At 32.1% G+C, this 17,128-nt stretch overlaps 1 protein-coding gene and 1 long non-coding RNA gene across 2 annotated transcripts; both read left to right on the top strand.

Moving 5' to 3' along the window:
- The first annotated feature begins 2,005 nt into the window (after nt 1-2,005).
- On the top strand, nt 2,006-3,416 carry LOC134247750 (uncharacterized). The gene is made up of 3 exons (XR_009987921.1): nt 2,006-2,483; nt 2,733-2,806; nt 3,000-3,416. It is a non-coding gene; the product is annotated as an uncharacterized LOC134247750 (long non-coding RNA).
- Nucleotides 3,417-4,042: 626 nt separating this feature from the next.
- LOC134247744 (uncharacterized) lies at nt 4,043-9,074 on the top strand. Its single transcript, XM_062730121.1, has 8 exons — nt 4,043-4,178; nt 4,291-4,373; nt 4,649-4,705; nt 4,951-5,010; nt 5,553-5,699; nt 6,856-7,013; nt 7,131-7,281; nt 7,667-9,074. The coding sequence occupies exons 2-8, from the start codon at nt 4,310-4,312 to the stop codon at nt 7,864-7,866; spliced, it is 837 nt and encodes a 278-aa protein (XP_062586105.1). The 5' UTR covers nt 4,043-4,178; nt 4,291-4,309; the 3' UTR covers nt 7,867-9,074.
- The last annotated feature ends 8,054 nt before the right edge of the window (nt 9,075-17,128 follow it).

The raw sequence follows: 17,128 nt of genomic DNA, 5'->3' as shown, positions 1-17,128 counted from the left end.
GCATGATTACCACTGCAAGAAAGTTACCGATATTTAAGTAATACACTGCAGTGTTATTAAAAAAGAATTAAATATTTTCAAATGTGACATTCATAAATATTTTGCGGTCAATAAGTTTAAGCGAGTAAAATATAATTTGCTTTCTTTCACTTTATGGAAACTAACACCTATCAGTATTATAATATGCATACCTATGGTTGCAAGATAATATCTAAACCTATAGATCACTGGAGAATTGCCAGTTTTTTATGTTGTAAATTATAGTTGTGCAACTTTTTTTTTAATGAAGATAAAGGTAAATTTGCAAATCTGAAACAGGTAAGTATTAAAATTTCTTTGTATTTTCAGTTTGATGTTTGCTTTGCAGTTCTCATTGAACGTGTAATAAATATAAATTTGTCAATTTTGCATGCTGATGACTAATCCTTTTAGTTGACAATATTGTTTCCATTCAATGATATTATCTTTAAAGTAAATATATCAATATAAACATTTATGAATGGAAGATATTATACATGTATCTATGAAATTTATTTAAAGGAGATAAGGAGATTTAGCAGATAAGGGGGATTTTTTTTATTCAAAAACATTCATATGAAAAAGAGGGGGGAAAATCCTGTGCTTACCTTCAATTCACATAGTACTAGCATTTACAACTGTAAATTATTGTGGTCCTGTTTTTAAAAATGTTTATCATAATTTATCTAAAAACAAAATGAAACGATATGGTAATAGTTTCAAAGCTTAATAAAAATATTCCACCGGTCTGTCATGTTTTTGTAAATTGCATACTGCAGAATTAAACGAATTAATTATCGCTAATCTAATTAATTGAAGATGTAAAAGCGTCTGCTCTAGAGTCGCGGAGTGGGTCCTGAGTTGATCGCGGGTTCGAATTCCACTGTGGGTCGTGGAGACCGGTTCATTCGGATGAGACCGAATAATCCGAGGTCCCGCGTCGCAGTAGGTTCCGACACGAAATAAAATTACTCCGTGTTTAATGTCCCTTTATGCAAAGGCAATGGTGGCGTCTATATCCCAGGTAGCACAAAACATTTTCAAAACATTTTATTGGTGTTGTAAAAAGGTTTTTACGAAACATTTCAGACTAAACATTTTAAAAATGTTTTTAAAACATTTCCTCTTCTCATTATAACATTTTAAAAACATTTTAAAAATGTTTTCAGAAATCCTTTTGGAATATTTTTCTAAAATATTTTTGAAACGTTTTAAAAATGTTTCAAAAGGTATGTTTAGATTTCAAATATCAAAGATTTTTATATTACGTTTTAAAAACGTTCTTAAAACATGAAATGAAACATTCCTTATCCATAAATCTGAAACATTGCATAAATACGTCTCTGAAACATTTGGAAGGAACGTTGTCAAAATGTTTTTGAAACATTTTTAATTCATTGAAGGGTTTTTATAGCTTCCAAATATCAAAGATCTTATAAAACGTTTTAAAAACGTTCTTAAAACATGAAATGATTCATTCTTTTTCTGTAAATCGGAAACATTGCATATACGTTTCTAAAACATTTGTAAGAAACATTTTAAAAATATTTTTAAAACATTCTTAATATCGCTGTTAGTTAAAAACATTCAATTCCGGATATTTTTCGGCCTAGGCAGTGAAAATGTTTATTTAAAACATTAACTAAAATAATTATTTTCACTACAATTGAAAAATTTTAATTATAGTTTTGACATTTTTTGGAAACATTTTCAAAATGTTTCTGAAACATTTATGTAATTGCAGCACAGTTTAATTCATTTAGTAACTTCAAGAGTATGTTGTGAGAATGATTTTAGAACATTCAATTTAATGTATTTTCTTTTTTTTAAAGACTTCATTTTTCATTGCTGCTGTTATTTTCAAAATGTTCTTAAAACATTCAAATAATGTATTATTGCGATTTTTCTAAAATTTAGTTTATGAAGAAAAAAAGCATATATAGAAAGAATAGTGTTAAAATGAGGAGTTGTAGTAATTTTTTTAATTGAAAGATTTTTTCCGGTATTTTATAATGATTTCTAGTTTTGGCTTATTGTTTAAACAGACATAATTTATATAAAGTCCTTTGATTAAACATATCAAAAAATCAATAAATGAAAGGATAGGCAAACAAAAAAAATTAAAATATAAATAAATGTATAAAATCATAAGCATTAAATAAAACTCTTAATGTCTTTTTTAAAAAAAAATGTTCTTCATCAAATCTGTGATCCACTCCCAGAATTTTACTCTGAGGCATTAGATAGGGATTGGCACACTGGTCAGTTTCAGTGTCATGATAACCTCTTATGCAATTCTCCTGCTGGGCAGCGCGTTACAGAGTATAGTGGTTTGCTGCTTATCTAGGCCAAATTTTGAATTCTGGTAAACAAGATGTGCGCGCTTACTCCGTGCCGATTTGAATGCGAAGACTTTGCACCATATAAACCACAATAATAACCTCGGGATTTATTAACTTTGAATGGTAAGAATTATTCCTTTGACATAGACTTTAAAAGATCATTTAAAATGACTTATACTACCAGTGTATGATCAATAACTTTGTACAAATGTATGTAGCAATGACAAAGCGTTAAGGTTATATACATGCATTTGATTTGAATATTTCATTCTTAGGGCAACACAATTATATCCTTGATTCAAGTATTCGTTGTCTTTGTGAAATGTTAATCATCAAACAATATGTTGATTTAAAAATGAAATTTCTTTACAGCATGGTGTTGGTTGCATCATCCGTATTTTCAAATTCCCACATTCAAAAGACCCGCCTTTGGTGAAGGCAAAGGTGTACGTAAATACTATTACTCTTCAATAATATTGTCATAGTAATTATTTTTCTGCTTTTTTCAATGCAAATGAGGAAAGAACTTAAATTTGATATAATTATTTAAAATATTTTTTGTAATTATTTTCATCGATCTTCTTAAGATACAAAAGATGTATAACGCTGATACAAACACAATTTTCCTTATCTTTACAGATTGTGCTATTCTCTCCGAGGGGCAGTATCTTATCAGCCTTTTCAGTGTATGTGATTCTAACTAAGTCTTATAGATCCGCCGCTCTGTTCTACCTATACCATGTATACAGTGAACATAGGATTTCTGTGATTCTGTTCTTTTAAAATTCAGTGAATGGATTAGACGCCGTTTTCAACCTTTAAAAACCCGGTGACTTGAAAGAAAATAAATTAAAACTTGTACCGAGAATGGAATTTAAATGTGATTAACAAATTGAATATGGGTTTGTATTAAAGGTTCAAAAATTAAATATAATTTGTGTTTATTTCTTTTAAAATATAAATATTTCATTATTTAATGAGATAAAGTAAAAATTCAGGAAAAATACTTTTGTAACCTCGACTTGAATGTTTTGAAAACGTTTGAAAAACCAAACAAATTAAAAGTGAATAAAACATTTTTTTAAATTGTTTTTGTTACATTTAAAAACAATGTTATGATAACATTTGTTGAAATATTTTGTAAAATGTTTTAAAAACATTTAAAAAACCATACAAAATTACGTGATTAAAACATTGTTGTAAAATGTTTTTGTGACATTTTAAGAAAATGTTCCGGAAACATTTGCTGAAATATTTCACTAAAATGTTTTAAAAACGTTTAAAAAACCATACAAATTCACGTGATTAAAACATTATTGAAAATGTTTTTGCAACATTTTTAGAAAATGTTCTAACAACATTTTGCTGAAATATTTCACTAAAATGTTTTAAAAACGTTTAAAAAACCATACAAAATCACGTGATTAAAACATTTTTTAAAATGTTTTCGCAACATTTTGAAAATGTTTTAAAAACATTTTAAAAATGTTTTTGTGTTAGCTGGGATGAGTGAAAATTTTGAACACGAACGTATACAAACAAATAAACAAAGAAGTAAATCTTTCAATGTTGTGATTCTCTCAAAAGAAGCATAATTATAAACAACAGAAATATACATTTGAGAGTAGATAGAGAGGAAAGAAATCAGAATCAATTCAAATCTCCTGTAATATGTGAACAATAAAAATAATGTTTTGTGTTTTTCATAAATTGGTAATATAGATTAACTTTAAAGTTTACAATATCTGGAGAGAAGTGGACAAAATAAACTTTTTTTTCTTCTTTTAGATATGAATCATGGTTATGAAGATTACTTATGTAAGTACTTTTACAATCTTTCTTTTAAAATTTAACAAGTTCGTGTTTCTGAATGAATTGATGATTAATACATATTTTAAAATATTTTAATCTTTTTTCTTTTTGTTTTCAGTAATAATTAAATAGAAGTAATGTCGATCACTGTTGCTCTGGTGTATATTTTTACGTCTTATGTTTATTCCATGCCAACCTTAGGTATAATATATTAACATCCTACGTTAGTACAATTGTATTGTTAAAATTTATTTTATTCATTTGATTTGAATGGAATCAGTCTTTTATGGTTCTTTATTTTTCAATTATGTATGAGGTCTTTTGAATTATTTTTCAAATGGTAGCATTAGATAATAATAATTCAAGTTGTATATTTAAGTTAAATACTATGTCTAATGTCAAGAAATTTTTGCATTACAATTTTGATGTACTTAACACATTGGCTTGGCATTTTAAAAAAAAAAAATATTTTACAGATGGACCAGTGAAATGTATCATAATACAAGATAAACAAGGGCTTAATTACCCACCAGGTAAATACTTTTTAGCACGTTATGAGAATTTATAAAGCTGAATTTTTTAAATATCAAATTATGAAGTTTTACTTGAGAACTCACCAACATATTTTTTAGATCTTTACTCGTGTTTCACACTCGTAAAGATATAAAACAAAGTCCATAAATTCTAGCACAAGTACTACACTTTCATTGCATATCCTTCGTTCTATCATTTTATATTTCATTAGAAAAAGTGTTTGTACTGTATTAATTTTGTTCAGTTCCAGCTTTCCTTAAAAACAACGACGAGGAATGTCGTCAAAATAGCCCTCAGTGGCAAGGTTAGTAGGTATTAAGTTTGTTTCTCTTTAAATTTTATCCTGTATTTCCATGAACTCCTTTTATAGATATATTAGCAAAATAAAAAAAAAGTTTTTGTTTTCTATTACTGTATTCTGATTTCCAAATTCGCTGAAATATTGCTCAGTATAGAGCATTAATTCCCTCTTCACACATTAAAAACATCATCTTTAAATATCATCTAGGTAATATTATAAATGGTTACTTTAATAAAATATAAGAAATATTTTTTTAAAGTTTAATCTAATACACATATATATTTAAGAGAGAAGTCAGTTCTCAAAATTATGTGTCATTTTCCTTTTCAAACATTCGTTAGCTCAAGTGAGCTAAAATTTTTTTGTATACTAGTATGTTCGATTCATGTGCATTTGTCTTATTTCTATGTATATACATGTAACTACTAGAGAAATGAATTTCTTTTCCTTGTTTCACGATTTGTTTTGTTTACTGGATTTAAAGAATGATCATTGTACATTATCTTTTAACATTCTTTACATGATATTCAAAATTCCACATGCAGGACAAAAAGCTTTACAGTGTGGTAACAGTGACGTATACATCAAACCGGAGTGCGTCTGTACATTTCATAACGTTTGGGAAGCAGTACACCACGATCATACGGCTTGTCCTTCCAATGAGAAATCAGACAGTGTTATGAGTCTTAATTGTAAGAGAATGAGCAGAGAATTTATAGTCTGCAATCTTTTAACCAAATTTCTAACCTGAATTTATACAGTATCTAACTTATTATGATTTTTCTTTAAGAAAACATCAATTAATTGAATGTTTAATTATTATACAATTATATAACTATACATACAGCTCAACGCACTTTTTAAACATGGTTTTTTGCACAAATTAAGGTCACATTCTTATAATGCAAAATTGTGTAACGTGACAACAAAATATGTTTCTAAAGTGATTTATAACTTAATTTTGATCTTATTCCATTACTTTAAACATTATTCAAACAAAATAATTGGTAAGATTTTTATATGCTCTTGGATGATAGAATATGACAGTTTCCAAATGCTTTTTCATGGTATCTCGTAAAATGCAGCCGTTTTTTGTATCAGTTCATTTTAAAGCATATATTTGCCTTTGCTTGATAAAGAATACTGTTCATGTAACTTATGCATTCTCTGTAGATGAATATGACACTAAGATGCAAGATGATAGTAATATTTCTCATCTGTTCGACTGCTTTCCATGTTAAAATTATGGTATTTTTTCAGGTTAACTTTCTGAAATCTAGCATCATGAAAGATACTTTCCAAAGCAAAATTTCAATGTTTCAGACCGTGAATGTAAAAGAATTTTCTTTTCAAAACTAACAATTTACTATGTTAAAAGATAAACAATACTTTCTTACCCTATCCTTTGAATGGTTTCTTTATGCAGTTTTGTCATTTTTCGGTGCTGTATTTCGACAAAACCAAGACAAGTATGGAAAATGTGCAAAGTAATTAGAAAAGTACTCAATTGTAAGAAATCAATTTGAGCATTTCAAATAAATAGTAACAAGAAAGCTTGATTAATTCATTTGTAAACACCTACAGTAGAATCATACACATGTAACATCACACAATTTATAAACAAATTCCATTTTTAAAGATTGAGTTTTTAGAAACTTAAGATAATGATTTTAGAGAATATGCGCCTTTAACATAATATACTTAATAATATAAGGGTTATGTATCGTACTGAAGGTCGATAATTTTAAATTTTATTGCAAGAAAAATGTGACTTTAATTTGTGCGAAAAACCATGTGAGTTTAAAAAGTGCGTTGAGCTGTACATGTAACTTAGTTATATATAACCAGGTTCAGATTGTGAGAAACACAGCCTTAACAACAAGGGACCGTGTATCAATGGTGGCGGTTTAAATTGTAACATAACAGGAAATGTGATGGCTCCCAATATACAGTGTGATTGTCTACCTGGTTATACCGGAATGTTTTGTGAGAATCACATGCAAAAGGCACTAAATTTACTTTAAAAAAATTTTTTTTTCTTAGCATTATTTTACATTCTTTTAATAATTTAAAGTAAAATAAATAATTTTAAAAAAGAATTTTTTTTCTAATGTTACACATAGATGGTGAGAATATGTGATAGAGTACAAAATGCCACAATTTTTACTGCTTTACAAGACTGTGACAGGACAAAAATGGAATGCGTCACTTATAGTGAAAATAAGCAGTATGCCTACAAATGTAGTAAGGATGCAGTAAACTCTGAGAATTTTGGTACGTATTTCACGTCGAATTCAAAATGAATATTTAAAATAAATGTCATGTATTGGTGTTTCTCGTATAGAAATCTTTCCTGGCGTATCTTAATTCGTATACATGTATATGTTTTCATCAAATTAGTTTTAAAACATATTTTTGACACACTCAATTTTAAGTGAAAGAGAATTCGAAAAACTTATTGGACTGTTTTAACTTTAACTGCTAGTGAAACCAATGATTTACATTTCATTACCAACTACAATGTAAAAGGCATGGACTTTGATTATTAAATTAAAAGTAGCTATCAATCTACTAAAAACCCCATAACTTTAATTCACTAATTTGATCAAAGGTACAAAGAATAATAAGGAAAATTAGGAAGGAGTACTGTTTATTTCAGGCTCTACAAACCTGCCTTTGTGTGGTAAAACAGAACACATTGTGACAGTAGTCCCCACTTCGACGGCTACAACAAATTCAACTTTGCCTAGCAATGACCTGAAACCAGTAGGAGTTCAGTTGATATCAGGAACCGGAGAACTCCAATATTCCCTGCCAATTCTAATTATAGCGAGTCAAAGCTCAAATGTTCTGGTGTAAATGTATGTTTTATGTCAGTTTTAACAAATATGATCTCATTATTAATCAGTATTCATTTATTTAATGAATAGCTTTTGTTGAAAGCTAATAAGTGTTTGCCATAACTTTGTAAATATTGCTCAAATGTTATTCCATATTTTGTGGAACGTTTTACTTTGCATATATCCATTGTCACTGAATTAAATCATACATATTATATAGTGCCGCAGGATTTCTTATCCAGGGATTTTTGCCAAGATTCATTTGTTATTAGATTATCTCTTTTATTTCACTTGTATGTTATAATGACCTATACTATGGGGATTGGGCCATGCTGGGTGGAAATTGGTACTGGTTTGGTATCCTTGTTTTCCATTTGAAACTGTTGCCTTTTGCTTTGGCATTTTGTACAAGTGCCAAAGACGTAGAATTGTGAATTTGATGCTTCATTCATGGAGATTTTTAGGAAATGTTCTGTCACATCATGGTTGTGTTCTTACTTCTTGTCTGTCGTTTATCCTATGTCTACTGTGCGCCATTAATATAAACTGATATCTCATGTACTTCTACATCAAAACAGCTCGAGTTTCAATTTAATTTTGTTGTTAATTTGTAAATAAGTTATTGTTATATTATTATATTGTTAGCCTAGATTGGCAGAAGTTATAAAATTACTATATTTTTTGCTTATTAAGAAACTTAAAATTATGTGCGGTATGTGTTCGAAAAGCTTTCTTCTGAAATCACGTGGTTATATAAGGTATAAATAGTAAGGCCATGCGGTAGCACGGCACCCTAAGCTTGCTCGCTATGATTTAAAGATTGTAAGACATATGGAGGATAGTAATGCAATGGAGTGTAATGAAGTTGGGCAATACAGTTGGTTTCATAAAGTGGTTATGTATTAGAATTGAATAAAAGCACTAGCGAGCAGCGTTCCTACTTAACATGTGTTGTGTTTTATTCATTTAGCACTTCATTAATTTATATTTGGACGCACGAAGTGAGGGAGAATATAACAAGCATTTTAAGGCAATAGTGATATATGGCTAATTATAAACTATTGATATTGATAAAACTGTTATCATGTTATTGCATCTTTTTCTCTTGAATGATCACAGTTTTCTATACAGTTTCTCAAAGATGAGATTTGGAAAGTTTGTAAATGCGTTTTGTTGTTCTGTTTATTCGGAGTATTCACCGACCGATTAAACCATTTATTAACATTATTGTTTATCGTTTTTTTTTTCTATTTCGCAAAATGAAAAGAGCTTCAAATTGATTTCTAACAACATTTTCTCATTATGAAAGCTGCATTCCAAGTTGTAACTGTGTTTTCACACTAGAGAAAGTCGGTGCATAATCAATGTTTTCAATAGCTTTGAGTCGAATGCAGGTAGCTCTAATCTTTTAAAAAAAATTCATTTTTTTTTCTCTTGCTTAAACGTTTTATCGACTCAAAATAAACTAAAATAATCAATGGTTGCTATTAATAGCGACGCTCGTAAACCCCCGTTCACACAGAGCTGCGACTCTACGGCGATCATCCCGATCAAGCCACGATCTGAAAATTTTTTAGGTCGGGGCAGATAGCAGCCGATCGGCGTCAAAACAGAGCAATTTGGCAAATTATGGTCTTCGTTACGACCGTACTACGATGTCCCTACCTCAAACGCGCTGCTAACAAGCTTCTACTACGATGTTACGCAGACCGTTGCCGACAAGCAGCCGTGTTTAGTGCGTTTACGCTACGCTGCCACTACGACATTGAAGACCATACTACGACGCTACACAGACCTAGATGACTGTACCGCGATGTCGCTACGGTGGTGCCGATCATATTACGATTGCATTACGCTTCTAATACGATTTTGGTGATGATGTAAATATATCTTGAAACTGCAGATTTTTGTAGTACAATTTTAGCGATGATACATATTTTGCGACCGCAGTTTTTTTTCCGGCCTTTATCACATGGTTTAGGGCATTTTCAATTATTATAACTGTAACAAGATGTGAAAATGCTCAAATGTAAATGATCATTAAGTATAGTGTCACCCTTTTCATGTAGTTAACAGATGATGATTGGTCAAATATTAGCGGTATAAGAACAAACTCTTGTCTGATAGGTCGTGATATGATCGGCGTAAGGTCATTGTAGGTCTTCGAAGGATCTTCAGGCACGTAGAGATATCGTAGTGAGAACGTAGTACGAACGTAGAGGGAGCGTTGTATTAGCGTGCTTGGTATGTTCCTACGCTCTCACAGCGCTTTTACTACGATCATGAAGATCTCTCTACGATGCTTCCGCGCTGCTTGTACGATTACGGCGCTTCTACTACGCCCTTTTTACGACTTCTCCCCGATTCTTGTTGGTCACGATCCCGCTGCGCTTGTTTTGAACATGTTCAAAATAAGCGTGGTGAGAGCGTAGAGCTCTCCGATCATGAAGACTCTACTGCGATCATACTACGCTTCTGACGACCCCACGACGTTCCTCCTGCGATTTGTCACGATCGGCCACGCTTTTGACCACACTTTGATCGTAGTAGAAGCGGCGTCTATGTGTGAACGGGGGGTAACTGCGAGCTCTAACGACAACGCCTGGGCGAAGAGAAAATTCGGACTACTGCACATTCATTCTTTAAAATTTTTTGCCGCAGTAATTCTGACCTACAATGCATCACTTAGTAAAGTTGCGTTCTCGCGAGAATGACGGCAAATGTTCAACAAAAAGTTTACTTGCCTTGATTAGTTGGATACATATTGAAGATAAATAGTAAACGTAACTTTTTCCATTAACTTTTTAATAACTGTTCAGTTTTTTCTTGGTATTTGTAACTTACATACGACGTCATGTGACGTCAGAGTCTACACGCACCAAATGTCACGTGCAGTTTGACGAGCCCGATCTAAATTAAAACAAATAGAAGAGTTTGCGCTCGCTCTAACGGTCGCACCGTCAACATATTATCATCTATTTGTTTATACAAAATAGATGCCTTTATTTTACGAGAAAAGTATATTTGAAGGGACCTATATACTAGTTTATAGGTCCCAAGTATTTATTATTTGAACGTTGGCTTTTAAGGGTCGGGTTTGATTGACATATCAAGTGTAGTATATAAAAGGTCGGGTTTGTTCTTCACATTTCTTTCTCCTGAACCTTTCGAAGGGAAAGACGCATAACAACTGCTTGCAATAAAATACATAAAATGTTGTTTTGTAACTTTCAAAATCGTATGATTTTCGATTTATGCATTGTTCTTAACCATTTTAACGCTGTTTTTACTATTGATATGCATTAATTATGACGGATTAGATTGGATTTAAACATTTTACAAAGCAGACGACGCGCACGCGGTAATAAACTAAAAATAGTTTACTTATACCTTTGTATTGTTTTACAATGATGTAATGTTGGTCATTGACATTAATAAATTTCTTTTTGTTTCATACTGCTTCGAAACCTGGCATAGTTCTATGCATGTGTACAAAAATACGGAAACTCGGTCGGAGCTTCTCGTGGACATGAACCCAAAAGACTACAAATCATAGAAAAGCATAGAAAATTATCTTTTAATCGTTTGGAAAACCAGACATTGAATATAAGTATCATCACAGATTCACAGTCCAGTGTATCTGGTACATCAATCACCTTTGCATTGCATTAATTAGTTGAGTGTGTGTACATGTATACTTGAATTGTTTCTTCCACTGTAGATTTGTAACCGGGTTTTCCCAAATTTCCAAAAACTCAGGTTGTGTTGTTGAGGGTTCTTTTTAATATGTGAAAGTATAATTATAGGTGGATAAACAACCCTACAAAACATGTAAACATAATAAATATTTCATAACATTAACATAGATATATATTTATCACAAATTATTCCATTAGCATAAAATCTATATTACACTGATATTTCTATTAATTTACTCATTATGACTTCATGAATATTATCAAAGGGAAATAACTCTTATTTCACCATATTCATATAAACTCAAGTAAATTTATAAAAATTTACCAAAATATTTACAGTTCTCAAAAATATGTAATAATATAAATAAATACCAAGTTGTGGACCTAGGCTGTCCTCTGAAAAACAAGATGAAAAACCATATTTTAAACTGTCATTTTCAATGAAAAATTAAGAAAACAAGTATTGAAAATGGGTTTATTCCATATCAGGCAAAGAAAATGTATCCAGATTGCCTACAGTTTCAGAAAACGGTTATATGTATGTTTTTAGTATCTACTTTAAAATATTGTTAAATTTAATAGGCATCGGGACTACTTTTCATGTGATTTTAAATTGAATTCCATGAAAATACTTTATTTTCTATATAATTCTATTAGAGACGTAAAGTACAGGAAAAAGAAAGTGGAAAGTGATTATAACGTCATAATGGATTTAGCACTGAAAATTCATTCTAAATTCATTTACTAGATCTTGACCTTAAGGAATGTTAACTTTCAAGATTAGAGGGAGAAATTAAAAATGACTTTGAAAAAGAATTTAAAAGAGAAGAGGGGGGCTAACTGGAAAAAACTAAGTACCAGAAATCAAGCGGAAAACAAAATGAATTAACTATAACAACCTGTAAATGTTACAAATTAGGTTGCAATAAAATAATCTCCCAAAATAGCTGCAGATCTACATTCAAGTCATAAAATTTAACATTGATATCTCTCAAAATAAGGACTTGCAGTTGCCTGAAATTTGTTTAAAACTACGGTCAAAATAACCCAATAGTCCAGTCAATCTAGCTCAAAAACACCCAAACCTCAAACAAATTGCAACAGAAATTATTCAAGTGGAATATTGTTATTTATAATGTGCCTTTTGATATATCAAAACTCTAGAAAAATATATTTGTCCAAACATCATTTTTTTTCCGATTTTCAACAAACCCAATATTTGTTCAAAAATGCCAGTAAATCTCCTTTTGAATAGACATTCCATTTATGCTTAAAATAGTTTTGCCAAGAATATTATCTTGAAATTTTCTGAAAGTCATGCATAAATGTGTCTGCAAACTGAAACCGGTGATTATTTCATTAGTTGCTATGGATTCCTGTTCCCATGGCAACAGAAATAATAGAAAAATAAAACCTTTCCAATTCCTTAGTATGGCTTTTTGCAGCTGGGACAAAAATATGTAGCTATAGTAGGAATGAATTAGTATAGTATTAATTTATGAGTGAGGACCTATGATAATTTTTAAAAAGGTATAGGGGATTATGTAAGCACATACACCCAATATTTTTTTTTAAGGGGGGGGGGGGGCATCAAATCTCACAGTAGGGGGGGGGGGGGGGGGCATAAGTCTCATAATTTTTTGACAAGCAAAAGTAAATAAACAAACACCAAACAAGTAATAAAAATCTAAAATAAACAATAAAAATAAATTTATTACAAATTTAAGGATATGTGATTTTATCAATAATCCGGTATATCTCAATTTTGTTTTTTTGTTTTTTTTGGGGGGGGGGGGGGGAGGAGGTAATACACTGTACGTATTGTGTTGCGGAGACCTAAATACCGGTATTTAGGTACATATCAAAGTCCAGAAAAAGCTATTAGCTCACCTGAGCTGAAAGCTCAAGTGAGCTTTTCTAATCACATTTTGTCCGGCGTCCGTCTGTCTGTAAACTTTTCACATTTTTGACATCTTCTCAAGAACCGCTGGGCCAATTTCAACCAAACTTGCCACAAAGTATCCTTGGGTGAAGGGAATTCAAGTTTGTTGAAATGAAGGGCCACACCCTCATACAAGGGGAGATAATTTGGAATTAATGAAAATTTGGTGGCATATTTTAAAAATCTTCTTCTCAAGAACCACTGTGCCAGGAAAGATGAAACGTATGGAGAACAATCCTCAGGTAGTGTAGATTCAAGTTTGTTCAAATCGTAACCCCCGGAGGTAGGGCGGGGCCAAAATGGCCGACCTAAATTTTACATAGAAATATATAGGAAAAATCTTTAAAAATCTTCTTCTCAAGAATGTCAAAGCCATACTTCATTATATTTATATGGAAGCATACTCAGGTAGTGTAGATTCAAGTTTGTTCAAATCATGACCCCCGGGGGTAGGGCGGGGCCAAAATGGCCGACCAAAGTTTTATATAGAAATATATAGGAAAAATCTTTAAAAATCTTCTTCTGAAGAATGACAAAGCCATAATTCTTCATATTTATATGGAAGCATGTTCAGGTGGTGTAAGTTTGTTCAAATCATGACCCCCGGGGGTAAGGCCGACGAAAGTTTGTTCAAATCATGACCCCTGGGGGTAGGGCGGGGCCAAAATGGCCGACCAAATTTTTAAAGATATATAAAGGAAAATTCTTTAAAAATCATTTTCTAAAAAATAGCAAATCCATGATTGGTCATGGGACTACTTTTGGATTTAAACTTTACAATAAAAAGCAATTTTCTACTTTTTCCTACCCTTAGTGCTCAGGTGAGCGATGTGACCCATGGGCCTCCTGTTTATTTATATAACCTTTCAAATAAGAATTAAGGAAAGCCTAAAAAAATTGTAAAAGGTGAAAAAACGGCACCTTACCATCCAATCATGAACAATTTTATGTAGATAAAAATTTCAAAAAAGTGAAAATTTGTTTTTCTAGCCTATTTTTAAGAAAAATAATGCCATCTAAAGTAAGAGTTGCTTGTAAAAATATCATGATATTATTGTGATATTTTTTGGGGAAAAAATCGTGATATATTGTGATACGGAATTTTTGGCGATACTCATCCCTATATAAAGAAGAATGGAGGCGTACAAGGCGAGGACAATCCCAAGCTCTGAAAAAATACATTTCTCAATTCTAAAAGCAGTATTTTTAGCTCACCTGAGCCGAAGGCTCAAGTGAGCTTTTCTGATCACATTTTGTCCGTCGTCCGTCCGTCTCTCTGTCCGTCCGTAAACTTTTCACATTTTCGACTTCTTCTCAAGAACCACTGGGCCAATTTTGACCAAACTTGGTACAAAGCATCCTTGGGTAAAGGGAAATTTAAATTGTTAAAATAAAGGGCCAAGTCTCCTCACATGGGGAGATAATCAATAAAAGACAAAAATAGGGTGGGGTCATTAAAAAATCTTCTTCTCAAGAACCACTGGGTCAGAAAAGCTGAAACTTATGTGGAAGCATCCTAAGGTAGTGTAGATTCTAAATTGTTCTAATCATGACCCCCGGGGAATCAAAGTTTTATATAGATATAGATATATATAGGAAAAATCTTTGAAAATCTTCTCCTCAAGAACCACTGGGCCAGAAAAGCTGAAACTTATGTGGTAGCATCCTGGTAAAGTGTAGATTCTAAATTGTTCAAATCATGACCCCCGAGGGTAGGGTGGGGCCAAAATGGCCGATCAAAGTTTTACATAGGAATATATAGGAAAAATCTTTAAAAATCTTCTTCTCAAGAACCACTGGGCCAGGAAAGATGAAACTCTTGTGGAATCATTACCAGGTAGTGTAGATTTAAGTTTGTTCAAATCATGACCCCCGGGGGTAGGGTGGGGCCAAAATGGAATATATAGGAAAAATTTTTAAAAATCTTCTCAAGAACCACTGGGCCAGGAAAGTTGAAACTCATGTGGAATCATCACTAGGTAGTGTAGATTCAAATTTGTTCAAATCATGACCCCTGGGGGTAGGGTGGGGCCAAAATGGCCAATCAAAGTTTTACATAGGAATATATAGGAAAAATCTTTAAAAATCTTCTTCTCAAGAACCACTGGGCCAGGAAAGATGAAACTCATGTGGAATCATCACCAGGTAGTGTAGATTCAAGTTTGTTCAAATCATGAACCCCGGGGGTAGGGTGGGGCCAAAATGGCCGATCACAGTTTTACATAGGAACATATAGGAATAATCTTTTAAAATCTTCTTCTCAAGAACCACTGGGCCAGGAAAGATGAAACTCATGTGGAATCATCATCAGGTAGTGTAAATTCATGTTTGTTCAAATCATGACCCCCGGGAGTAGGGTGGGGCCAAAATGGCAGATAAAAGTTTTACATAGGAATAAATAACCTTTTAAAATCTTCTTTTCAAGTGCACATTCAAATTCATGCTTAGTGATATTTATATGGAATCATCCTCAGGTAGTGTAGATTCTTATGTTTGTTCAAACCATGACCCCCTAGGAGATTAAAATTCTCCATAGCCCCCCCCCCTCTAACTTAGTAAACTTTATATCAAACTCTGTCTGTGTCTTATATGTGCTTTTTCCTAGCAAATTGCTCAGGTGAGCGATGTGGCCCTTGGGCGTTCTTGTCTGATCACATTTCAAAATTCGTTTTTAGTCCCTGAGCTGTCTCAAGTGAGTCTGTCCGTCTGTCAGTCTGTAAACTTTTCATATTTTCAACTTCTTCTCAAGAACCACTGGACCAATTTCAATCAAACTTGCCACAAAGCATTCTGGGTGAAGGGGATTCAAGTTTATCAAATAAAGGGCCACGCCCTCAATCAAGGGGAGATAATTGAGAATTAGTGAAATTTTGGTGGTATGTTTTAAAAATCTTCTTCTCAAGAATCACTGTGTCAGGAAAGATGAAACTTATGGTGAAACATCCTCAGGTAGTGTAGATTTGAGTTTGTTCAAATCATGTCCCCCGGGGGTAGGGCGGGGCCACAATGGCCGACCAAAATTTTATATAGAAATATATAGGAAAATTCTTTAATAATCTTCTTCTTAAGAACAGCAAAGCCATAATAAAAAGCAATTTTCTACTTTTTCCTACCCTTAGTGCTCAGGTGAGCGCATACCGTTCATACAATATTTAAATTTTCCGCCGAAATATGGCTGAAATATTGCCGACTTAGCGTTAAAAAACAATAATCAATCAATCAATCAAAATTCTTCAAAAATCTTCTTCTTAAAAACAGCAAAGCCATAATTGCTCATATTTATATGGAAGCATCCCCAGGTAGTGTAGATTCAAATTTTGTTCAAATCATGACCCCCGGAGTTAGGGCGGGGCCACAATGGCCGACCAGAAAAATATAGGAAAATTCTTTAAAAATCTTCTTCTCAAGAACAGCAAAGCCATAATTGCTCATATTTACATGAAGCATCCCAGGTAGTGTAGATTCAAGTATGTTCAAATCATGATCCCCGGGAGTAGGGTGGGGCCACAATGGCCGACCAAAATTTTATATAAAAATATATAGGAAAATTCTTTAAAAATCTTCTTCTTAAGAACAGCAAAGCCACAATTGCTCATATTTATATGGAAGCATCCCCAGATAGTGTAGATTCAAATTTTGTT

Source organism: Saccostrea cucullata, unplaced genomic scaffold, assembly GCF_032062105.1.
Source record: "Saccostrea cucullata isolate Sc308-1 unplaced genomic scaffold, CSIRO_AGI_Scuc_v1 ctg13688, whole genome shotgun sequence".
NCBI lineage: Eukaryota > Metazoa > Mollusca > Bivalvia > Ostreida > Ostreidae > Saccostrea > Saccostrea cuccullata.
Note: the sequence above shows the minus strand (reverse complement) of the source record. Positions and strands in the feature narration are given on the sequence as shown.